Source organism: Rhincodon typus, chromosome 5 (genome assembly GCF_021869965.1).
Source record: "Rhincodon typus isolate 14 chromosome 5, sRhiTyp1.1, whole genome shotgun sequence".
Taxonomy (NCBI): domain Eukaryota; kingdom Metazoa; phylum Chordata; class Chondrichthyes; order Orectolobiformes; family Rhincodontidae; genus Rhincodon; species Rhincodon typus.
In genome coordinates this window covers 5,696,677-5,722,960 of record NC_063336.1, presented here as the reverse complement: position 1 = coordinate 5,722,960, position 26,284 = coordinate 5,696,677, and the positions used below count along the sequence as shown (strand labels likewise).

The 26,284-nt window shown below is 41.6% G+C and overlaps 1 protein-coding gene across 2 annotated transcripts in view; it reads left to right on the top strand.

Annotated features, from left to right (window-relative positions):
• The window catches only part of LOC109914051 (inactive tyrosine-protein kinase 7-like), a 208,010-nt gene that overhangs the window by 85,509 nt on the left and 96,217 nt on the right, over positions 1-26,284 (top strand). For both annotated transcript variants that reach the window (XR_007262104.1, XM_048596950.1), the window contains exons 2-3: positions 7,205-7,498; positions 19,049-19,151. Coding sequence is in view for 1 of the 2 variants with exons in the window: in XM_048596950.1 (XP_048452907.1) it covers positions 7,205-7,498; positions 19,049-19,151 (397 nt within the window). In the remaining variant the exon portion in view is untranslated. The remainder of the gene's footprint in view (positions 1-7,204; positions 7,499-19,048; positions 19,152-26,284) is intronic.

The window sequence follows — 26,284 nt, the reverse complement described above, 5'->3', positions numbered from 1 at the left end:
TCAGAGTTAACGTTTCAGGTCAAGTGATCCTTCCTCCGAACTGATGGTAAATCAGAGAGAGGAGCAGAACATCAAGGTGGGTAACAAGGTAATATGGTATTTCTAGGTGGTTTCACATGTAGACTTGGTAAATGTAATAAGCACAGATACTGTGGAAGATTTAATTTCTGAAGTGTTAAGAATGGTTATCTAGAACAGTGTGTTGAGCCAACTAGAGAAAACACTGTTTCAGATCTGATATGTCATGAAAAGGACTAATTAATAATCTTGTTCTAAAGAGCCTTCAGAGATGATTGACTACAATATTTAGAATTTTACGTTGAGCTACCTCCCTTTTGAAACACAATCTAAAGCCAGGATATTAAATTTGAACAAGGAATATTATGAAGGATTGGTGAGAAAAATGGATTAGATGGATTTAGAAAATACATTACATCAACTCTACATTCCTTTACGGCAGAAAACCCCAAAAACACCTGTCAACTATGACCAACAAAGGAACTTTTGAAATTGAAATGCAATTAAAAGAAAAGGCTTATAAAGTTGGCAGAATAAGTGGTAACTCTGAGGATTTTAGAATTTAGCAAAGGACAACCAAGAAACTGAATGACAGGAAGAATAGATTATGAACATAAACGAGCCAAACACACGAGTGGACTGTAAAAGCTACTACGGGTATCTTAAAAAGGAACGTACCTGTGTATAAAATAAAAGTTTGACTAAGGCAAATGAGAGTCTATTACAGGCAGTGTCAGATGAATTTACAATGGGTAATGGAGAAATAATTGAGAAACTAAATGATTACTTTGTGCCTGTCTTCACTGAGAAAATTCTAGAAATCTACCAGAATTAGAGATCCAAATGCTAGGGAGAATGAATTAAAGGAAATTAGTATTAGTAAGGTTGTGTTGGAGAAATTAATTGGAGGGGGCCTGATATTCTGCATCCCAGAATGTTGAAAGCCACGGAGATAGTGGGCATATTGATGATCATTGCTGAAAATTCAATAGATTCTGGAATGGTTCCTGATGACTGGAAGCAAGCGTCTTTCAGCCATTTAAGAGGGGAGGAAGAGAATGAGGAACTATAGACCTCTTGGCCTTAATAGAAGGGAAGGTGCACAAATCTATTATAATAGACACTTGGATACTAATGACTGGGCATAGTCAGTATGGATTTGTGAAAGGCAATTTGAGTTTGATAAAGCTGTTGGAGTTGTTGGAGGATGTTACTAACAGAATTGATAAAGGGAAGTCTGTGGATGTAGTATACTTCAATTTTCAGAAAGCTATTGATAAGGCCGTAAGATGTAGGATTAGAAGTAGTAGACTGTTCAGCCCACTGAGTCTGTTCTACCATTCAGTGAGAACATGGCTGATCTGATGACTCTCACTCCACTTTCCTGCATTATCACCATCACCCTTGATTCCCGACTGACTGACTAAAAATCTGTTTATGTCTGCTTTGCTTTGAATTTACTTAATGACCCAGCCTATACAGTACGCTGCAATAAAGAATTCCATAGATTTGCTACCCTTTGAGAGAGAAATTACTCCTCGCTTCTGTCTTAACTATGTGACTCCTTAGTCTGAAGATGTAATCCCTTACAGGATATTGATTAGCAAGGGTTAGGAGGTAGTGAATTGCATGGATTAAGGATTAGTTAACTAGAATAAAACAGTGTAGGAACAACAGGTCGTTCTCACTTTGCAAGACTATTACTCGTGGGTGAGGGTCAGAATTTGGGTCCCAGCTACTCTCCATACATATCAGTGATTTGGATGTGTGGACCAAATGTAATATTTCCAAGCTTACGGATGCCAAAACTAGATGGGAATGTATGCTGTGAGGAAGATGTAAAGTGGATAGAGGAGTATTTGGATGGATTTGGTGAGTGGGGAAGAACATGGCAGGTGGAATATAATGAGCAAAAATGTGAGGATGTCCACTTTGGTAAGAAGAACGGATGTGCAAATTATTTCTTAAATGGTATGAGGTTAGAAAGTAGCAATCGACAAATTTCTAAATACCAATAACATGAAAGGATATAGAGAATGTGGGGAAAATGACATTGAAGTGGATGATCAGCCAGGCTTGACTGTTTGACGTGACCGTCTCTTGTTCCTCTGTTCCTGTTTAAAGAAATTCTGCAATAAAGATATTGATTTGACTGCCAATGCTTTGAGTCTTGACTGGTTAACGTTTTTGTCTAAGTTAAGATAGTTCTGTCTGACGGGTTGACTTCTTGAACCCCTTTTACTGCAGCCATCTCATTGACAAATTGGGAGCTTCACAGTACAGGAGGAGGAGTTACACGTGCATAAGCTTCATTCTAATTGACTTTGGATAGCTATTTTCTGTTTCTGGTCATTCTTTTGCAGGGCTAAATCTGTATTAAACGCCTACAGTGGAAAATGGCTATACGTTTGCGTTTAAATGAGAATATTAAAATATTTAGTGTACACACTGTATTGTCATTTCTATGAAAAAAGTGCTCATTGTCGTCCACAGCTGCTGTGAAGCCTGTTGGTGAGTGGTCAGTCCGACAAGGCTGTGCTTCATTCAAGTTGTACTTAGCGACATTATGTTCTGTAATGTGCGACCCAGTAGCTAGAACGGGGCACCACAGATGAGTCCGTTCTACAGCAAGGAGGGTCAAAGTGCGATAAGGTTAGTCATGGTGGTAGTGGGAGACTCTATAGTCAGGACGCAGATAGGAGTTTTTGTGGCTGCATGTGAGACTCCAGGATGGTATGTTGTTTCCCTGGTGCCCACGTTCAAGGATGTCTCCGAGCAGGCACACAACAGTCTGAAAGGGGAGGGTGAGCAGCCAGAGGTCATGGCCCTTTTGGAACTAATGACATGAGCAGAAAGGGTGAGGTCCTGCAAAAGGAATTTGGGGAGTTAGGCAGGAAGTTTAAAAAAGCAGGACTGCTAGGGTTGTAACTCAGGATTACTCCTTGTGTCACGTGCTTTTGCAGCCAGAAATAGGAAGATAGTACAGCTGAATACATGGCTAAAGAGCTGATTTAAAAGGGAGGGATTCAGATATCTGGATTGTTGGGATCTCTTTGAGGACAAGTGGGACCTGTGTAAAAGGATGTGTTGCGCCTTCACTCGAGAGGCACCAGTATCCTTGCCGGAAGATTGCTAGTGCCACTTGGAAGGGTTTGAACTCGTACGGCAGCGGATTGGGAACTGGAGCAGCAGGCCAGCATGTGAGAAGAAGGTAGAGATTAACAATGGACAAGCAGGGCCAGGTTAATGAAGGTGGGACTGCAAAAAGTGCATCGAGTAAGACAGGAGGGAGAAATAATAAGATGCTGAAGGACAAGATAACGTGTACAGCCCAAATTAGAGTTCTTCATACAAATGCACAGAGTTTGAGGAACAAATTAAATGACCTGTAAGCACGGATTCAAATTAGTCACGAAGATATAATACCCGTTACAGAGGCTTGGCTGCAGGATGGTCAGGACCGGGAACTAAACATACCGGGTTATAAACTGAAAGAACTGCGGATTCTGTGAATCGGGAACAAAAACAAAGTTGCTGGAAAAGCTCAGCAGGTCTGGCAGCGTCTGTGAAGGAAAAAACAGTTAACGTTTCGGGTCTGATGACCTTTCCTCAGAAACAGTAAGATGCTGAAGGACAGGATAATGTGTACGGTTCTGAGGAAGGGCCACCGGACCCGAAACGTTAGCTCTTTTTTCCTTCAAATGCTGCCAGACTTGCTGTGCTTTTCCAGCAATTTTGTTTTTGATACCAGGTTATAAGTCTTACGGGAGGAGTAGCGAAAATGACAGACAGGGTGGCGTAGCATTACTGATTAGAAAATGGAATCCCGTCAGTGGTGAGGGGAAAATGTAAGGAGGGGAAAGCACTCAGTGAAGACCTTTTATTGGGTAAAACTGAGGAACTGTAAAGAAATTAAAACCTCAATAGGTGTCATATATAGACCATGCAGTAACAGCTGAGAAGTATATAATTGTATAAATGCTAAAATTAAGCAATTGTGTAGCAAAGACAGTAGTGTGAATGGGAGATTTTAATTTTAACAGATTGGGTGAGACAGACAGCATCTGCCAGAAAGATTGTCAATTTCTTGAGTATGTCCAGGACAGTTTCCTATGGCAGTGTGTCTTTGATGTAACAAGGAGCCAAACGATGTTGTATCTAATAATTAGCCTGATATTATTAAAGAGCTCGTTATTTGTGAACATTTGTCAAATAGTGATCATGTCATGATTGAGTCTCACGTAGTGTTTGTAAGAAACAAAGAACAGACTTAAGTCATGCAGGCTTTAATGGGATGAGGCAGAGTTTGTCCACAGTAAACTTGGAAGCTCCGCCAATAGGTAAAACTGCTGAGGAACGGTAGAGGATGTTCAATGAAACATTTAACGTTATTCAGAAGCAACTTGTATCCATGAGAAGGAAAAGCTCTGTGTCTCTCAAAAGAAAACAGCCATGGGGATTAGGGACAGCATAAAATTAAAAGCTAGGGCTTATAAAAACACACAGAACAGTACAGGTCCCACAGAATGGGACAAATGCAAAGACCAATAGAGGGCCACAAAGTGGCTTGTCAGAGTGGCTGAAAAGGATTATGAGAGGAAACTTGCAAGAGACAGAAAAGACAATAAGATTTTATAGTTGTATAAAGGGAAAGTGGTTGATTAAGAGTACCAATGGCCCACTGTAGGCTGAGCGTGGGGATATTGTCAAGGACCATGGGTTAATGGCAGACATGCTGAACAATTATTTTGCTTCAGTGTTCACAACAGAAATGGAGGGTAGCTTGCCAGAAGTCCCAAACAAATTGAGAGAGTCAGGGACAGGGTCTAAATAAAAATTAGTTTAAGTAAATCATCAAAAATGGGGCAATTAATAGAACTGAGGAGTGACAAATCCCCAGGATCCAATGGTTTCCATCCACAAATGTTAAAGGAGGTAGGAGAACACATTGTTGATGTCTGAACCATAATCTTTCAGAGTTCCCTGGATTCAGCAGTTGTACCTCTGAATTGGAAATTTGTTCATGTAACTCTGCTCTTTAAAAAAGATGACAGAAGGAAACCAGGGAATTACAGACCTGTGAGCTGTGGTGGGGAAATTGTTGGAGTCTATAATCAATGATCAGGCAACTGATCACCTCAAAAAAAAAAATTCAATTAATCAGGGAGAGTCTGCATGTGTTCATGAAGGGTAGGTCATGCCTGACAAACCTCGAGTTTGTCAGGTCGCAAAGGTGGTGGAGGAGGTAAATCGATGGATGTTCTTTATTTGGACTTCAAAAATGTTTTTGATAAAGTCTCATATTAGACTGTTAGCTAAGGTGGCAGCTCATTGGAATTGAGAACAAATTATTGACATGGATGGGAAACTTGGTTGAGTGGCAGGAAACAGAAAGTTGGAATAATGGGTAAGTACTCAAATTGGTAGGACATGACCTGGTCCTTGGCAGTTGGACAGGCCTCCAGTCTTTGGCAGTGACTGGTTTGTGAAACCAAGAAGCCATGGAATGATCAAAAAGTTATATTTATCTTTACTTTGTCTGTTTTTTGTATATGTAATTTATGTATTAAAATGACTCCGTGGTGACTAATACATATTTTACTGTATTTTCACAAATGCAAGTAACAATAAATTTCTATCTATCTATCTAGTGGTGTACTGCAGAGATCTGTGTTGGGACCTCAATTATTCACAATATCCATTAATGACCTAATGGCATAAAATGTCAAATATCCAAATTTGATGACACAATTGGTCAACATTGTAGACAGTGTTGATGAAAGCATAAAATTACAATAGGATATTGATAATTTAAGTGAAAGGACAAAGCTGTGGCAGCTGGATTTTAATGAGTAAGTGAGGTTATCCATTTTGAACCAAGAAAGGATGTATCAGGGTATTTGGGTGAACAATGACATTTGGAGGTTCAGCTGTGTAGCTCTTTAAAATGTCATGAATCGGTGCAGAAAATAGTCACGAAGGCTAATGGAGTGCTCACCTTTATCTCAAAGTGCTGGAGTATAAGGATGCAGATGCTATGCTGCAGTTATACAAAGCCTTAATGAGACTCCACCTAAAGTACTGTAAGCAGATCTGATCATCACACCTTTGGGGTGTTAGGGTATTTTGGCTCTGGAGGGAGTTAAACACAGGTTTGTAAGAATGATGTCTGGACTTCAGGGGTTAGGCTAGGAGGAGATATTAGACAAATTAAGCTTTTTTTCTCTAGAATTTAAAGTTTAAGCAGTGATCTAATCAAGGCCTTAAGCCTATTAGCAGGAAAATACAGTGTAGATAAAGAAACTGTTTCCACTGGTTGAAGTTTCTAGAACCAGGGACAAAGTCTAAGAATTAGGGCCAGGCCATTTGAGAGATGTTAGCAAGCATTTCTAAATGCAAAGAGTAGAGGACGTTTGGAACTCGCTTCCTCAAAAGGTGGTTGATGATTATTCAATTGTACATCTAAATTTGGAGAGACAAATTTTTAGTAATCCTGAGCATCAAGGGATATTGGTCTAAGGCAGGCATATGCAGTTAGGCCACAGATCAGCCATGCCTTATTGAATGGTGGAGTGGGGTCAAGGGGTTAGTCCTGTTCCTAATAAATTGAATTGTTTTCGATTGCATTATTGCTGTGAGTAGGTTTGAATGCCTTGTACATCAATTCATTTGTCTTTGCTGTGGTGAAATGGGATTTAGTTATCATATCAGAAATATAAAGTTCAATTGCTGGCTTGTATACCCACCTTCAAACAGGAAAATATTCACAGCGAAACCAGTAGCAAATGGAATTTTATTGTATTGCATATGCTAAGTCTCATGTTGCTGGATTTGCCACATGGGACAAGTGCGGCAAAGCATAAGAGTTGTTGTGGAATATGTGAATGAAAATATTTTATGCCATATAAAACGGTAGAATGGTTACAGCATAGGCTCTCCCTCCCTCTCCCTCCCCTACCCCCTCCCTTCCACTACCTCTGTTTTGTGTGCTTCTCCATTCCTTCAGCCTGTCTGCACAACTCCGTACCCTCCTCCACCCCTATTTCCTATCTGCATACTTTCCCGCGCGCCCCCCCCCCCCCCCACCCCTTTTTTTTTCTCCTTGCCTCCCCTTTGTTGTCTTGAACTAGTCTCTGGGATGGGTGAATATATAATAAGGAACAACTCTTGTCTTTTCTCCCCCCAGCGTGCTATACACAGGCGATAATTCTATTCACCAAGGAGCCCTACTCCCAGGATGCTTTGCATGGGCGCAGTGCAATACTCCGTTGTGAGGTTGAGTTTCCAACAAATGTTGTTTTTGAGTGGTTGCTAAATGGAAAGCCTGTGAAGACTTCTGAGAGACGCTTCATTGAAGGCAGCAATCTGCAATTTACCGCAGTTGATCGGAGAGAGGACAGTGGAGACTTTCAGTGCATAGCACGGAATACAGTCACTGGAGAAGAAGCTAAAACAGCAGCCGCATCTTTCAATATCAAATGTGAGTATCAGTGCTTTCTGGTTGGGGATGGAGCTATCTTATCTTGAAAAGTCAACAATTTCAAAGGTGTGATTTTGTTGAGAACCAGGAGTTGGGCACTTCAAAGGCACCTGTAGAAAGAATTAATCAATTATTGTTCAACAGTAAATTCTGAAAAAAAACTGCATGGAAAATTCATACTGAGTAAAATGAAAACATGAGTATAGGAAATGTGTTAATGGACTGACAGAATAGGAAAATAGCCCCAACATTGTAGTGATGTGTGTCACATTTATTGTTGATGTGGATCAACCTATGAACTTCTGTCTTTGTGATGTTTGTGCTTCTACAGATTGCTATCTTCAAGATATTAACAGGAAAAGACAGTACATAAACTATTTCCACTGCTTGAGGATTCTTGAGCTAGGGAGCATAGTTTGAGAATTAGGGCCTGACCGTTCAGGAGAGATGTTAGGAAGAACTTCAACACACAGAGGGTGATAGATGTTTAAACTGTCTTCCACAAACAGAATAAAAGCTGGATCAGTGGTTAATTTTAAATCTGAGAGAGAGATTTTTGTTAGGCAAAGATATTAATAGATATGAGCCAAAGGCAGGTATATGGAGTTAGACCACAGACTACCCATGATCTCATTGAAGAGTGGAACAGGTTCATGGGGCTGAATGGCATAACTCCTGTTCCTATGTTCTAATTAGGGCTTTATATTGTTGGGTGCAGGCAATCTTTTTAAGGTAATTGAGTCCAGAGCTATATTCAATAGTTAATACAGATTGGTAAATAGCTGAGGCTCCAGCAATGATCTTTGTAACACTCCACTAATCACAGCCTGCCAGCTTTATGCACTGCGTTCATCTCTATTTCTCTGTCCATCAACCAATCGCTCGTTCATAGTAATACTGCTGCCAATTCCATGAATCCTTAGCTTGCATGTTATTTATTTTTGTGTGGTATCTTATTAAATACCTTGTGGAAATCCCAAGTATTCTACATTTGCTGTATCCAATGTTAATTTTTTTTGTAACACAATGTCGATTTTGATAAAAATGCACTTCAAAAATCACAGTATTATGTCTTCCTTAACGAACTCTTCCATGTTCTTTTAAAAATTAATTACTGCTCCAATGTGTCATTAACTAAAATCTCAGCATAATATTCAACGAAGGAGGCTATTAACCTAATGTGACAAATTTAACTAAATTAACGGTGATACCTGCTGACACTGCAGTGTGCATAATCCAATAATTTGTATGAAATAACTTTGGATTATGAATAAACTGCAATGACTTAGTTTGAATTTAAATATCAAACTAATAGTAATTAACCATAACGCAGTGGAACTCAGTTATATTTTAAATTCATCCACTTCAATTAGTCTCTGTTTAATATTCAATACAATGAAGCCATTTAGTCAATACAGTTTGGGCGGAACATTTTCATTTACATTTATGGACTGAGTTCACAACTCACTGCAGTTGCTTGTGGTCTTGGGCAGAGCAGTTGCCATACAAAGCTGTGATGTATCTGGATATGATGCTTTCCATGATGCTGAGGAAGGGTTGCTGGATCTGAAACGTTAACTCTGAATTTCTCTTCACAGATGCTGCCAGACCTGCTGAGCTTTTCCAGCAACTTCTGTTTTTGTTCCTGATTTACAGCATCTGCAGTTCTTTCTGTTTTTATTTAGGGAGAAAGAAAATCTGCAAATGGAGAACATCAGGTGAAAATGGGTTGGCTGTGATGACAACAGCCCATGTGATGACGAGGCTTGGATGTGGGGGCCGTGAAAGAATGTGGAAGGTGTTCAGGCCCTAAAAGTATTGAACTCGGTATTAAGTCCTTAAGGCTGTAGTGTACCGAAGTGGAAAATGAGATGCTGTTCTTCCAGCCTTGCCAGAGCCTTGCCCAAGACACACATGTTGGCCACTGAGCATGGTGGTGCACTGAAGTGGCAGGTGCCTGGAAATTCAGGGTTGTTTTTGCATACAGAATGTGGGTGTTCCACAAAGTGATATCCCAACTTGTGTTTCATCTCAGTGCAGAAGAAACATTGTGAGCAGCGAATACAATAAACTAGACTGAATAAATTGCTGTTTTGTCTGGAAGATGTGTCTGTGGCCTTGGATAGTGAGGAGCGAGGAAGTAAATGGGCAGGTGTTGCACCTTCTATGATTGCATGAAAAGGTGCCGTATTGGGAGTGGAGGAGGAGTGGACAAGGGTGTCCTGGAAGGCATGGTCCTTGCGGAAGGCTGACAAAGGGAAGTGTCTGATGTTGGCATCCCACTGGAGGTGGCAGAAATGGTTGCTTATGACGCTTTAGGTGTGGATGTTGGAAAATGAGGATCGGGTTCCCCATCGGTAAGTGGGAAGAAAAAGTACGGGCGAGGGCATAAGTGTGGGAAATGGGTCAGACATGGCTGAGGGGCCTGTCAACCACAGTGATGGGGATCGACATTTCTGAGGCCTGCCCGCAGAAGGTTTTTTTCTGAAGAAGAGTCTAGGCCCAAAACATCAGCCTTCCTGCTCCTCTGATGCTGCTTGGCCTGCTGTGTTCATCCAGCTCTACACCTTGTTATCTCAGATTCTGCAGCATCTGCAGTTCCTACTAGCACTGATAATGTAATCGATGTACCAGAGCAAGAGTTTTGTGGAGAAATCGAGCACTCCATTTCCCTTGAAATTTGATCTGCACAGTTGAACCTGCACTGTTGGCATCATTCAGCATCACAAATAGTTGCTGAGCCAAGTGAACTAACCAGCCCCCTCTAATAGACTTATTACAGCATAGGAGAAGTTTGTTCAGCCCAGCGAGTACATATCAGCTGTCTGTAGAGGATACAGTCCATCCGGTTTGCTTCTGAAATTATTTATCACCACTGTTTCCACCAGAAATATTCTCCTTGCATCCCTCTGCACTTCTGGCCAAAAACAATAAATCCTTATACCAAAAAACGAATAGAAACTATTTTTCTTTGTCTAATGAAGCTAAGCGGTCTTCTTGTGCACTTTTTCAAATTTCCCCTCAAACGACTTTGCTCCAGAAAGAGCAAATCCAGTTTCTCCAACCTAACTTACTAGCATGGAGATCTGATCTCTGGATCTTTTGTGGTAAGTCTCTTCACCTGCTGTCAGGTTACACTGACAACCATTCTGAAGGCTAACAGGATTGACACAATACTCTAATTTTGGCATCCAGGCTTGTCATAATTTACCTGCTTTTGATCTTCATATCTCTCTTCTGTTACACCTCACTGGGGCAGCCTACAAGAAACCAAGTCCTACTATTCCTGCAATCAACAAAAAGATTTTTTATAAAAGTACACTAAATTCCACAATGTACCTGTCTTTTGACATGAATCAAAGAGTAGGTTTATGAACCTAATTGCTATTTATAACAAATAAATAGATTCTAGCTACAGGTAAACAATTATGAACTCTTGATGTAGAATTCTATTTGTTAAAACTCTCCTTACACACAGGCATAGATGTAGAAAATATTGGTCTGGTGGATATATGGGAAGACTGGGAAGGCAGTTATGGTTCAATGTTTGCTGCACTGATCCTTTTGGCTTGTCTGAGAAGAGTGTCTTTGCAGTAGGCATTGCCTTGATGTAGTCTGGGAAGAGTGTCCTCTCAGTTGGCATCATTGAAGCAGGCTGGGAAGGGTGTCTTGCTCTTCAGGAAGAAACAAGGAGTGAAATCCCCAAAAACTAGAGTGGTCTTGCCCTATTGTAGGAGTAGCGCCACAAAGAGAGAGAGCTGATTGGCAAGTAGTAGGTAAGGTCAGTTAAATATTTACAACTTTTCTCGCACGTAGTTTCTAAGGTCTTTTTGTGGTTTATAATTTCCAAGGACTCTATCTTTTAGTAACAAGGAATAGGAAAGAATGACCCTAGAGAAATTAATATTGAGTATCTTCCAAAAGGTTTAAATGGGTAAGTGATTGCAGGAGAGTTGAAAGTCGTGGTGTGCTCCTCCTGTTCTATGTTGCAAGCCAGGAACATTTCCAGTGCCTGGAACCAGCATATGTGCAGGAAATGTCTCCAGCTTCAGCACCTGAAAACCTGGTTTTTGGAAGTGGAATGGCAGCTGGCAACGCTGCAGGCTGAGATTGCATAGGTAGAAAGGGAATTGGTGGCCGTGAGACAAAGTAAGGGGACTAAGCGGGCAGTGGCTATTCCCCTGAAAAACAGATATACGACTTTGAATACTGTTGACAGAAATGACCTCTCAGTGGCGGGGGGTAGAAAAGCAATAGCAAATTCATGGTGTCATGGTTGGCTCTGCTGGACAAGAGGAGCAAAAAAATGTGGCAGTGCAATAGTTAAAGTGGATTCAGTTTTAAGGGGAATAGATAGGTAATTTTGTTGCTGCAAGTGAGATTCCAGGATTGTATGTTGCCTTCCTGGTGCTAGGATCAAGGATGTCTCAGCAGCTACAGGACATCCTCGAGGGGAGGATGAACAGCCAGATGTCACGGGACCCATTCATACACATTGGTATACATTACCAATGATATAGGTAAATGGAGATGAGGCCCTCGGAGTAGAATATGGAGTGTTAGAAAGCAAGCTGAAAAGGAGCACTTCGTAAGTAGTGATCTCAGGATTACTACCAGTGCCACGTGCTAGTCAGAGTAGAAATAGCAGGATACATTGGATGACTACATGGCTATTGAAATGGTTTGAGAGGGGAGGGTTTCGGATTCCTGGGCCATTTGGACCAGTTCTGGGGGAGGTGAGACCAGGACAACTGGATGGGTTGCACCTGGGCGGGAGTGAGACTGCTCCCCGGGGGAGTATTTGCTAGAGTGATTGAAAGGATTGAAACTAAGTTGGCAGGGGGGAAGGTAGGAACCTAGGCAAGGAGTCAGTGGAAGGGAAATTGAGGACAAGAACAAATGAGAGAAAGGGGTCTAAGAGGAGTGACAGGCAGAGGAATCAAGGGCCAGAATCGAACAAGGCCACAGTGAGAAAAAGAAATGGGAATGAAAACTTTTAAAAAAAAAAAAAGACAGACCTTAAGGCTTTTTGCGTGAAAGCACAAAGCATTCAAAACAAAATAGATGAATTAATCGTGCAAGTAGTCCAGATTGCTGCAGGGTGACCAGTGATAGGAACTGAACCTCCAGGAGTGTTCAGTATTTAGGAAAGACAGACAAAAAGGAAAAGGTAGTGGAGTTGCATTACTGGTTAAAGAGGATATAGACATAATACTGAGGTAAGATGTTAGCTCAGACAATGTAGAATCTGTGTGGGTTAAATTGAGAAATACCAAGGGGCAAAAAACATTGGTGGGAGTGATATGTAGACCACCAAACTGTAGTGGTGGTCAACCGTGGCATTAAACAGGAAATCAGTGCTGCATATGGTAAATGAATAGCTGTAATTTTAGGTGACTTTAGCCTCACATAGATTGGGTGAGTCAAATTAGTCACAAAACCATAGGGAAGGAATTCCTAGTGTGTATACAGGATGGTTTTCTGGACCAATACTTTAGGAACCAACTAGCGAAGAGGCTATCTTAGACTGGGTATTATGCAATGAGAAAGAAATAATATTGTTGATGTAGTTATGAGAAACTCATTGTACAAGCAGCCATAATGGGATGGAATTTTTCATCAAGATGGACAATAACTGATTCTGAGACTAGAGTCCTGAATCTTAATAAGGGAAACTACAATAGTATGAAGTATAAGTTGGCTATGATAGATTGGGAAATGTTACTGAAAGCAATGATAGTGGATAGGCAATGGTAAACATTCAAAAAGTGAATGGATGAACTACAAAAAAACATTTATTTCTATCTGGCACAAGAGTACAAAGAGATCATTGGCCAAACTATGGAGGACCAAGGGATTGATTAATAAACGGGAGTTGGCGGGGGGGGGGAAGCGGGATTGGTGCAGGGAACGTTTGCTTACAAGCGAAAGGTCCCTAGCTGTGCAAACTGGAATTTATAATGGGGAACAAAGAAATAGCTGATAAACTAAACTCATACTTTGCTTCTGTCTTCACAAAGCAGGACACCAAAAGTGTGCCAAAAGTCATGGGAACACTGGATTTAGTGGGAGGGGGAGTTGAAGTGGGTCGCGACTGGGAGGTGTTGTCATTTGTCACGAACCGAGTGTAGGTGCTCCACAAAGCGGTCTCCGAGCTTCCGCTTGGTCTCCCCGATGTAGAGGAGGCCACATCAGTGCAAGGACTCCTCTCATCCACCTTCCTGCAAGGAACCTAGATTATACCTCCTCTCACCCACCTTCCTGCAAGGATGCAATCCCCTATTCCCAATTCCTCTGCCCCTGCCGCATCTGCTCCCAAGATGAGGCGTTCCACGCCTGGACATCCCAGATGTCCTTGTTTTTCAAGGACCGCAATTATCCCCCCACAGTGGTTGAAAATGCCCTCGACCGCATCTCTTGCATTTCCCACAGCTCAGCCCTCACACCCCCTCCCCTCAATAAAAACAAAGACAAAACTCCCCTTGTCCTCACGTATCACCCCATTAACCTCCGGATTCAACGCATCATTCTCCGCAACTTCTGCCACCTGCAATCTGACCCCACTACGAAGGATATATTTCCCTCCCCATCCTTATCTGCCTTCCGGAGGGACCGCCCTCTCCATGATTCCCTCGTCTGCTCCACACTACCCACTAGCCCCACCACCCCGGCACCTTCCCCTGCAACCGCAGGAGGTACTACACCTGCCCCTACACCTCCCCCCTCAAGTCCATCCCAGGCCCTAAGAAAACCTTCCACATTAAACAGGTGTTCACCTGCACATCTGCTCAGTTCGCGACAAATGACAACACCTCCCAGTCGCGAACCACTTCAACTCCTCCTCCCACTCCCTGGATGACATGTGGGCCTCCTCCAGTGTCACAATGATGGCACCCGAAGGTTGCAGGAACCGCACCTCCTATTCCGCCTTGGAACCCTACAACCCAATAGTCTCAATGTGGACTTTATGAGCTTCAAAGTCTGCCCACCCCAGACCTCATCTCAAGACCAGCAACCCCCCTCGTCCCCGCCTCCTTGACCTGTCCATCTTCCCTCCCACCTATCCACTCCTCCCACCTCACTGACCAACCCCCACCTCCACTTCCTACCTACACTCACCTCTACTAGCTTCAACCCGCCTCCTTGACCTGTCTGTCTCTCCCCCTTCCCCCCCACCAACAAAACTAGGCTGCAGATTGAGAGAGATCCTCAGTCGCTGAAAGTGCGCAGCTGCAGCAGGCAGTAAAGAAGGCAAATGATATGTTAGCCTTTATAGCAAGATGATTAGAGTACAGGAACAAGGATCTATTGCTGCAATTATACAGGACATCTGTGAGGCCAAGCCTGGAATATTTTGTGTGCAGTTTTGCTCTCCTTATCTGAGGAAGGATGCTCTTGCTGTGGAGAGAGTGCAGCAAAAGTTTATCAAATTGATTCCTGGGATGACAGAATTGACACATGAGGAGAGATTGAATCAGTTAGGATGGTAATTTTTGGAGCTTAGAAGAATGAGGGGAAAACCTCATAGAAATCTATAAAATTCTGACAGGACAGATTCAGGATGGTGGGGCGAGTTCAGAACCAGGGGTCATAATTTAAGGATAAGGGGTAAACCTTTTAGAACTGACATGAGAAATTTCTTCAACCAGAGAGTGGTTTGCCTGTGGAATTCACTACCACAAAAAAATGTTTGAAGCCAAAACATCGTTTTCTAGAAGGAGATTATTTATAGGTCTTGTGGCTGAGGGGATCGAGGGATATTAGGGAGGACAGGATGAGAATATTGAGTTCAATGACTAGCCATGATCATGTTGAATGGCAGAGCAGGCTCAAGGGTTTGAATGCCCTTCTCCTGCTCCTATCTTCTATGTTTCCATGTAGTTCAGACTTGCTGTTCCTTGATCTTGCTTCCCTGGGTATTTTTATTTGCTTGTACAAGACACAGAGCTGCTGATTAATAAATTAATGGTTAAAAGCCACAGCCTGACAGTAACTGATGAGAGAAAATAAACTGGCTTTCTTCAGGCATGTGATGATTTTTACTGCAGAGACAGCACCTTCCTTCCCGAAAGTCTAATGGTTTTTGACCAAACATTCACACCCACAAGTTGTTTAGATACGTGGGAACCAATCTAGTTCGTAGGCAGAAGGCTTTTTTCATTGATAATTGGTTGCTATTCTCCATGTTAATAAGCAACTTGCTGCTGGCTGAATCTCAGTTTGTATACACTCCCTGATTCCAGCTTGTCTGGAACTAAACGTCCTCCCCCCTCCACCCCCCGTACCTTCAACAAACAGCAGTGTAAACCGCTGTGTTAGATAATCTGTTTATAGGAAGTTCCCATCATTTTCCATTTCAATCCACAATCAAAAAAAACAGACAAATTTTTAAAGCCCAAGACCCATATATTTGCTAACTATTTTCTTGATTCACACTGCCACCTTCAGAAAAAATTCCAAGATGTTTCTGTTCCTGCACACTTGAGAAGTGTGCTGTTAAAACATATGTTACCTCTCCAAATCGTAGAATCCCTACAATGCAGAAAGAAGCCATTCACCTTATCGAGTTTGCACCAACCCTCTGAAGAGCATCCCACCCATATCTCTCACCCCACATGGGGTTTTTATCATGACTAATCCACCTAATCTGCACATCACAGAACAATTTATAACATGGCCAATCTACCTAACGTCTTTGGACTGTGGGAGGAGTCCGGATGAAATCTCACAGACACGGAGAACATGCAAACACCACACAAACAGTCACCCAAGGCTGGAATCAAATCCGGATGCCTGCTGCTGTGAGACAGCAGTACTACCCACTGTGCCGCCTGCACAGCGTTTTCCACAGGAGGCTACTTCAGACTTCTCTCTATAATGTTTTTCTTGCTGCACCTCCAAAGTTGGTATCATTGGCAAATTTTCAAATTTTACTGTGGGAAATGAGGAGAAGAATCTGTGACAAAGCAAGAGGAGCAAGTCAAGTGAAGATACAGTGATAAGTGGTCAACATCGCTGAGAGGAGTGGATAAGGTGAGGACCATGAGAGAGAAACAGAAAAACTGGCTGAGAACCTGAGTGCGACTTGGGACATAAACAGGAATAAAGTTTTTTTAGTCTATACTCGGGAAGGAGTAAGCTTGAAATTAGAGCAAGGGTCCATATTCTATATAGTTGAGGTATATGTGGGGAGCTCAAGCTTCTGACTTGCACATCCTGCACTAAGTGGGACATTCCACATTCTAATTTCTAAGTCAATTTTCTCTGTTTAATAAAAATAGCAGTCCTAGCACTGATGGTTGAAACAACACTGCACCATTGATCTTCCATTTGGCGAAATGTCATTTATCAAGACCAGCTGCTTTATTTTTTGTTGTTCCTTTAAGATTGTTTTTGTTTTAATCCTCATGGCCATACACTATTCTTCTTCAAGTGCTTACTTTAAGATCTAAAGACAACATCAAATGCACTTTCTCTTAAAAGGGACCTAAGGGGCAACTTTAAGGACCTATAAGGTCCCTTTCTTATAAAAATGGACGATAGCTTCTTTAAATGTACAAAGAGGAAGATAGAGTTAAAGTAAACACAGGCGCCATAGAAAATGAGGCTGGGGATGTAATATTGGGGGAACCAGAAAATGACAGGAGCAAAGCTGGAAATCTAAATGCAACACATCCACTGGTTCCCCTTTACCTGTAGCACAAGTTACTCCTTCAAACAGCCACAAATTGGTTCAATGTGATTTCCCTTTGACAGAACCATGTTGTCTTTGCCTGATTACCTTGAACTTATTTCAGTACACTGTTATTACATAATTAACGATATCTTTTAACATTTTCTTGATGACAGATGTCATGTCCTGCATCCTCTGGTCTTGTATACCTAGTTTTTTTTTCCATTTAAGCTTTAAAATTAACAATGCAAAAACAAGAAGGCAGATTACTCTCTGGCTGTAAATTGGGAGAAGGGAGTGTGCAGCGGGACTTGGGTGTCCTTGTGCACCAGTCGCTGAAGGTAAGCATGCAGGTGCAGCAGGTAATAAAGCAGGCAAATGGTACGTTAGCCTTCATTGCGAAGAGGTTTTGACTACAGCAGCAAGGATGTGTTGTTGGATTTATACAGGGCCTTGGTGATACCACGTCTAGAATATTGTGTGCAGTTTTGGTCTCCTTTTCTGAGGAAGGATGCTCTTGCTCTGGAAGGACTGCAGCGAAAGTTTACCTGGCTGATTCCGGGGATGGCAGGACTGATGTATGAGGAGAGATTGACTAGGTTAGGATTGTTTTCGCTGGAGTTCAGATGAATGAGAGGGGATCTTATAGAGATGTATAAAACTCCAACAGGACTGGACAGGGTAGATGCAGGGAGGATGTTCCCGATGGTGGGTGTGTCCAAAGCCAGGGGTTACAGTCTGAGGATTCAGGGTAAACTATTTAGGACTGAGATGAGGAGACATTTCTTCACCCAAAGAGTGGTGAGCCTGTGGAATTCATTACCACAGGAAGTAGTTGATGTTAAAACATTGAATGTATTCAAGAGGTGGCAAAAAATCGCACTTGGGGCGAACAGGAAAGGTTATGGGGAGAAAACAGGATTAGGCTATTGATTTGGAAGATCAGCCATGATTGTGACAACCGGTGGAGGAAGCTCAAAGGGCCGAAGGGCCATCTCCTGCTCCTATCTTCTATGTTTCTATGTTTCTCTTGATCTTGTCTCAAGTGTTGTTTGTAGGAGAGTCTTAACTATTTCTTTTGTTAAATATCTATGATTTGTCTTTAGGAGTAAATGCTTTAGGCTAAAGATAGAAATGCTTAAGTGCAAATGAAAAACCTGATTTAAGAACTGGTTTAAAATAGCCTAAAATAATTGCAAATCAAAGCTGGCTTAATTTCCAATTCTTCTGAATATGATCTTATAAAGCAACAGAATACCTCACTGAAGCTCTCAGTGGAGATGGAATGTCTGCGGCTTTCTTGATAAGGGGTTAAAACCGTTTTATTTCCAAGAAACAAATGGGAGATTTGGGAATTCGCTATTTCACAAAAAATCTTTTGTTCATAACAAAGCATTTTCTTCTTACCAGACAGAAGCTTTGAAAGGCTATTCTACACTTAAATGCACTCTAAATATAACTTCATATGGTCTCATCTCCTTACATTAAACATTTCTTCAGTTTGATATTGTTACTAGCTCATGGTTTTAGAGTGCTAGTGTGTATGTTCCTATCCAAATGACCTTGCCTGATCTCTGCTATGGCAGTAAATCTGATGTATAAGTAGATTTTCAGCTTTGTGAGTTTGAAGTTTGCTGCATGGTTGTGCATTAACATTTTGTAATAGATCATCAATCAATAAATGATTTAGAGGCTACTGTGTGGGGAATGAGGGCTTATGCTAATTAAGGACACACTGTAAATGAATTGTCAGATTGCATTGCTGGACAGTACAGATTATTGGACACACTGATTACCGAGTGACTAAGAGAAAGTCTTCACGAGAATATTCTGTTTGTTCTTTTGTATTCATTTAAATTATGCTTTTGTTGTTTCAGGGATAGAGACTGGAGGAGTGATTTTAAAAGATCCACCAAATGTGTCTGAAATACAGACATCTGCTCCAGTCACTCTGCGCTGTCACATCGATGGACACCCCCGGTAAGAGAATGCTTCCTTTGGTTCCAATGGCTCTGGTGTGGTATAGGCAACAAACCAATTTGGGTAAGAGTCAGTATTTTCAAGTGGAAGATCAATGATAGTCAGAGTCATAGAGAGGTACAGCACGAGAACAGACCCTTTGGGCCAACTTGTCCTTGCCAACTAGATAGCCCAAATAAATCTAGTCCGATTTGCCAGCATTTGGCCCATATCCCTCTCAACCCTTCCTATTCATATACCCATTCAGGTGCCTTTTAAATGTTGTAATTGTACCAGCCTCCACCACTTCTACAGACAGCTGATTCCATACACTCAATACCCTCTGTGTGGAAAAAGTTGCTCCTTGGGTCCCTTTTTAAATCTTTCCCCCCTCACCTTAAACCTATGCCATCTAGTTTTGGACTCAGTCCCCCACTCTCCAGGGAAAAGACCTTGCCTATTTACCCTATCTATGCCCCTCATGATTTTATAAACCTCTATAAGATCACCCCTCAGCCTCTGACACTCCAGGGAAAATAGCCCAAACCTAGTCAGCCTCTCCCTGTAGCTCAAACCTTCCAACCCTGGCAACATCCTTGTAAACCTTTTCTGGACCCTTTCAAGTTTCACAACATCCTCCCTGTAGCAGAGACACTAGAATTGCAGGCAGTTTTCCAAAAGCGGCCTAACCAATGTCGTGTAGAGCTGCAACATGATCTCCCAATACCTATACTCAATGCACTGACTAATAAAGGCAAGCATACCACACACCACCTCCACTATCCTGTCTACGTGGGATTTCACTTTCAAGGAACTATGAACCTGCATTCCGAGGTCTCTTTGTTCAGCAACACTCCCCAGGACCTTACCATGTCCTGCGTGATTTGGCTTTCCAAAATGCAGCACCTCACATTTATCTAAATTAAACTCCATTGCCACTCCTCAGCCCATTGACCCATCTGATCAAAATCCTGTTGTACTCTGAAGTAATCTCCTTTGCTGTCCACTATGCCTCCAATTTTAGTGTCATCTACAAACTTAGTAACCATCCTTCCTATGTTCACATCCAAATCGTTCACATGAATGACAAAAAGCTGTGGACCCTGTACCAATCCTTGTGGCACACCACTGGTCACAGGCCTCCAGTCTGAAAAACAACCCTCCACCCTATCCAAATGGCTAGTTCTCCCTGTGTTCCATGTGATCTAACCTTGCTAACCAGTCTACCTTGAGGAACCATGTCGAAAACCTTACTGAAGTCCGTATAGATCACATCAAGCACTCTGCCCTCATCAATCCTCTTTGTTACTTCTTCAAAAAGCTCAATATAATGTTCAAAGTAAAGCAAGAAGAGTTGTCATAGTCTTAGTAGATCATAGGGCTGTGCTGTCATTAGAATGAGATGAATGGTGGTGGTTTAACGTTGCTGTTTTTTATCAACTACAGACAGTTACCTTGACAAACCAAAACAAATGTAAATTAGTCATTGTTAGCTCCAAAATAGGGATTAATTTTCACAGCAGCGTTCAAACATCTGACAAGTGAAGTTACACAGTAAAATGCTGAATAATGTTTAATATAATGTTGCAAGTTACTTCCTAGCCACAATGGCCTGCTGATTTGATCGTTGCTTATCAGCTGAAGGCTCTACTTTCCTTTCAATTTTTCAAAACTGTAATGTCACTCATTTTGTGATCAGTTTATTTTGTAGTATTTTTTCTGTGTATTCATAAGACAGTAAGAAATAAGAACAGGTGTAGCCCCTTGAAGCTGCTCTACCATTCAATAGGATCATGGCTAACCGAATGTTCCTTATGTCTGCTTTCCTGCCCTTTCCCTGTAACTTTCAATTCCCCTACTCACAGCTGTCTGTGACAAGGTGTTTCAAAGAGACTCAATTCTCGGAAGAAATTACTTCTCATTTCAGTCTGAAATTGGTGCTGTTTTTTCTGAGACTATGTCCCCTGGTTCCAGACTCTTCCATGAGGGGAAACATCCTCTCAGCATTTACCCTATGAAGCCCCTTAAGAATTTCATATGTTTTAAGGAGATCGCCTCTCATTCTTCTAAATCCCAACCTGTTAACCTTTTTATTCAAAGGACAATCCCTCCAGACCAGGGATTGTCCTAGTGAATCTTTTTAGTGTCAACTTCAAATTTGCCTATAGTACGTTTTATCCTTGCATTCAAGTCATAAATATAGATTGTAAATAATAGGGGCTTGAGGACCAAACCCTGAGCACCTGATGGTTACATTGTGCCAACCGGAAAAAGAACCTGACTCTCTGCTTTCTCTTTGTCAGCCAATCATCTATCCAAGCAAAGAAGTTACCCATAGCCCTTATGATCTTATCTTGTTTATTAACCTTTCATGGAAGGAGACAGAGGGTAGTGGTAAAGGGTTATTGTTTAGACTGGAAGCCTGTAACCAGCAGTGTGCCACCAAGGATTGGTGCTCGGTCTACTGTTAGTTTATACAAATGACAAATATTTGGATGAGAATATAGAATACATGGTCAGTCAGTTTATGGATGACACCAAAATTGGTGGTTTAGTGGACAGTGAAGGTTATCTAAGAGTACAACAGGATCTTGATCAACTGGCCCAATGGGCCCAGGAATGTCAAATGGAGTTTAATTTAGATAAATGCGAGGTGTTACATTTTGGTAAGACAAAACAGGGGAAGACTTGCACAGTTAATGGTAGGGCCCTGAGACATGTTGGTGAACAGAGAGCCCTAGAGGTGCAGGTACATAGTTCCTTGAAAGTGGCATAACAGGTAGACAGAGTGGTGAAGAATTTGGTATGCTTGCCTTCACTTATAGCGTTGAGTACAAGAGTTCGGATGTTATGCTGTGGCTGTACAAGACATTGGTAAGGTCACGTTCGGAGTACTACATAAAATTCTGTTTGTCCAGAAGGTGTGTATATGGAACAAGCTACCAGAGGGAGTGTTAGAGCATTTAAGACATTTGGACAGGTACATGGATAGGAAAGGTTTAGAGGGATAGGGCCAAATGCAGGCAAATGGGATTAGTTCAGTTTAGGAAATCTGGTTGGCATGGATGAGTTGGGCCGAAGGGTCTGTTTCTTTGCTGTACGACTCTATGCTTCAACTTATCAAATGTCTTCTTGAAGTCCAGATATATTACATACAGAGAATTTCCATCACCTAAATGGTTTGTTATGTCTTCAAAGAATTCTAGCAAATTAGTCAAACTCAATTTACCATTTGTAAAACTATGCTGACTCTGATGGATTGCATTTGACTTTCCGAATGTCCTTTTATTACTTCCTTAATAATAGATTTTAAAACTTGCCCAATGACACGTGTTAAGCTAACTGGTCTGTAGTTTCCTACTTTCTGCCTCCCTCCATTTTTGAATAAGACTGCATGCAGGAAACTTTCAAAATCTGTAACCCATAGATCTGTTATTTCTGTTACCTTCCTTTGAGAAGGAAGTGTTCTAAGTTACATGGAATAGTACAGCACAAGAATGGGCCCTTCGACCCATGATATTGTGCCAAACATGATGCCAAATTAAACTAATCCCTTCTACCTGCCCTTAGTCCATGTCCCTCGATTCCTTGCATATTCATGTGCTTATCTAAAAGCTCCTTTTAAATGGCCCCATCCCTGGCAGCATGTTCCAGACTCCTACCACTCTCCGTAACAAAAAAAAGTCTTGCCCCTCACAACTCCTTTGAACTTTCCCACTCTCCCTTAAATGCATGCCCCTTAGTATTAGACATTTCAACTCTTGGGGGAACAGGATTCTGACCGCCGACCCTATCAATGCATCTCATAATTTTATAGACTTCTTTCAAGTCTCCCCTCAACCTCCGCCGCTCCAGAGAAAGCATTCCGAGTTTTTCTAGCCTTTCCTTAGAGCTCATACTCTCTAATCCAGGAGCATCCTGGTAAACCTCTTTTGCACCCTCTCCAAAGTCCTTGTTGTAATGTGACAAACAGAATTTCATGCAATATTTTAAGTGCAGCCTAACTGAAGTCTTACGAAGTTGCAACATGACATCCTGACTCACGTACTCAATTCCCTGATGTTAAGCAAAACACAATGTATTTTAACTTTAGTGTTTAAATAAAATCAAAGAAAGAGGAATTTAGAATAACAATTCCATTGGAAACTCATCAGAAGAATAGATATTTAAAGTTTGAGAAGATTTGAACCTCAGGTTGTGGATGAGGTTGTAGACATGCTCGCTGAGCCAGTGGGTTTGGTTGCAAACGTTTTGTCACCCTGCTAGGTAACATTGCCAGTGTGCCTTTGGTGTTCTGTCCCGCTTGTTACTTATATACCTCCGTTTGTTGGGGTGTTTGTTACCACTTCTGGTTCTATTTCTCAGTGGTTTGTACACAGGGTCTAATTCAATGTGTTTGTTGATGGCGTTCCTGTTAGAATACCAGGCCTCTAGGAATTCCTTGGCGTGTCTGTTTGGCTTGTGCGATTATCGATGTGTTGTCCCAGTTGAAGTTGTGTCCCTCTTCGTCCATTTGTAGTGAGACAAATGAGAATTGGTCGCGTCTCTTGGCTAGTTGGTGTTCATGTATCCGAATTGTCAGTTTTCTTCCAGTTTGGTAGAGGTAGTGTTTCTCACAGTCCTTGCGTGATATTTTGTATATTACACCAGTTTTGCTGGTTTCCGGTATGGGATCCTTTTATGTTCATCAGTAGCTGCCGTAGGGTGGTTGGTTTATGGGCTACTTTGATACCTAGGGGTCTGAGTAGTCTTGTGGTCATCTCTAAAATGTCCTTGATGTATGGTAGGGTGATGAGTGATTCTGGTCGTGTTGTGTCTTCCTGTTGTGGTCTGTCTCGGAGGTAATGATGGATTGTGCTTTTCAGGTATCCATTCCTTTTGAAGACTCCGTATAGGTGCTCCTATTCTGCTTTGCGTAGTTCCGGGTTGCTATGTAGGAGCATCTATAAGTTTGCAACCAAACCCGCTGGCTCGGCAAGCATGTCTACAACCTCAATAATAGATATAGTAACTATTACTATTTAACTTTTCCAATATAGTAACATCCCATAAATACATGCCTTGGCAAAAAAGGAAAATTCAGATAGATTCTCATGTGCAGTCCTCCAATCCAGGAGGAAAGGACACCAAGGGAAAATTTGGAGAGAGTAGCAGCCAGGAGACATTCACCGAAGCTTCTGAAGCTAGTGGAGAAAATATAACCCAGAAGTCTGCATCTGTGAGAACTGGTCACCCCCAATCAGGCTGTTTTATTAAAAATAAAACCAAGGCCTCGCAAGCTGTTTACTCAAGTGTTCTTCGGTAGCAAGTTCAATACCTCTGCTTTACAACCTCTCTTCAAAAAAAGAAGCCAGGACAAAATAACCTCTTATGGTACCACCCTTTGTCTTTATTATAACATTATGGCACTGCACAGTCCATATTTCCTCCTTGAATGTGTCCAGAGACAGATTTAACTAAAAGTATCTGCTCCAAGTCCACTCTAGCTAAATCATATCTGACCTTTTATTAAAATCAGCCTTCTGCCAGTTTAGAACTTTGATTTCAGTCCTTTTCTTGTCCCTTTCCAACAGCTATCAAACAACAAATTTGTACTTAAAACAGAAAACTTAACAATTTATTATTATAATATCTATGACTTAAGCCCAGTCTTTAAACACCACAGTCAGTCTCTCAGATGGACAGGCAGACACAGTTGAGGAGTGTATTCAAAGAAAAATAAAGGATTGTTATTTGCCAGCTCAATGGTTTCATGATGGGTATTTGCTCTTCAGAAATCCTTGAACGATGCAATGTAATCCAGACACGTAGGATTGTATCTTGCTTGAATTCTGAGTCACTGATTCATGCAAGCAACTTCTGCAGACAATGGGAGACTTTCATTTATATCTTACCGATTGGGGTTCTTTAAACAATTCTTTTAACAAGGTATGAAATCAGAGAATAAAATGAAACAGCTTCCAGTCTAGCAGCTTCCCTGCTGTCTTCTGCCCAAAACCTAGGCGAAACCAGTTGAAACTATGGTTTCTCTTTCATTTTCAATATGCTCTGTTTGGCTGGCCAGTGCCATTATGCCCTTAATTGACCCATTCAACGTCCAACCAGCTCCCAGTCCCTGTGCAATGCATCTCAGTGCCACAAAAAGTCTGTATTGTTCTGGGAGTGGCAACCAAGCTGCAATTATCTCTTTGGATGAGTTCCCAGACACATCAGTTTTTGTTTTCTGCTGCTCGCAAGTCAAAATTTAACTTCAATTCTCAGTTCCAAACCAAAACTGAGAATAATGAAGGTTTCAACAACTTCCAGTTTGGAGGTTGGTGTTAGAATAAGGTAAAGTTAAAATTTGTCATAGTCTTACCAGACCACAGGGTTGCACTGTCATTAGAACGAGACGGCTGGTGGTGATTTAGCCTTGGGGTCACCACACCTCAAGCGAGGTGAAAAGGGAAACCCTTCAAGGTAACCTCAGTTGGTGCAGGAATTGAACAATTCCGAAGAGAGCAAGGATAAACCAGGAAATAATAAGACAGTCAGTCTAACCGCAGGTGATGGGAAACTATTGGAAGTAATTCTAAGGGTCAGAGTTAACGTGCATTTGAAGAGGCAGGGATTAATTGAGAACCGGCAGCATTGTTTTGTTAAGGGAGATCACGTCTGCCCACCTTGATTGGACTTTTTCAAAGAGGTGACCAGATGTGTAGATGAGAGTACTACTTTTGATGTCATCAATTTCAAGAAATTGAAATGATGGCATCATTTTACAATGTAAACCAGCCTTTCAGCCAGCTGAACTAAACCAACTTGCGGTGTTAGAATGTGGACATGTTGACAAGTGGGTTTGGATCATTATTGTTAAAGTGGAAGGTGTTGAGACTTTCAGGCAAGTAATCCGACCACACAGAGCAAGTCATGGTGTTGGGAATTAGTTCTTAGTGTTCCTAAGATGCAGAAACTGAACCCATAACATATACAGGTGATGTCATCAAGGCAACCTGTAGACCAGGAGTAGAAGAAAAGACAAATTAGACCTTGGCCATATGAATATTGACACTGGCATGAAAAGCAAGCAAAATTCCTATCGTGAAAGTGATTTGCAGTAATGACATAGAACAAGCCAGCTAGTCAGGTCAAATTATGTGGAGAGATCAAGACTA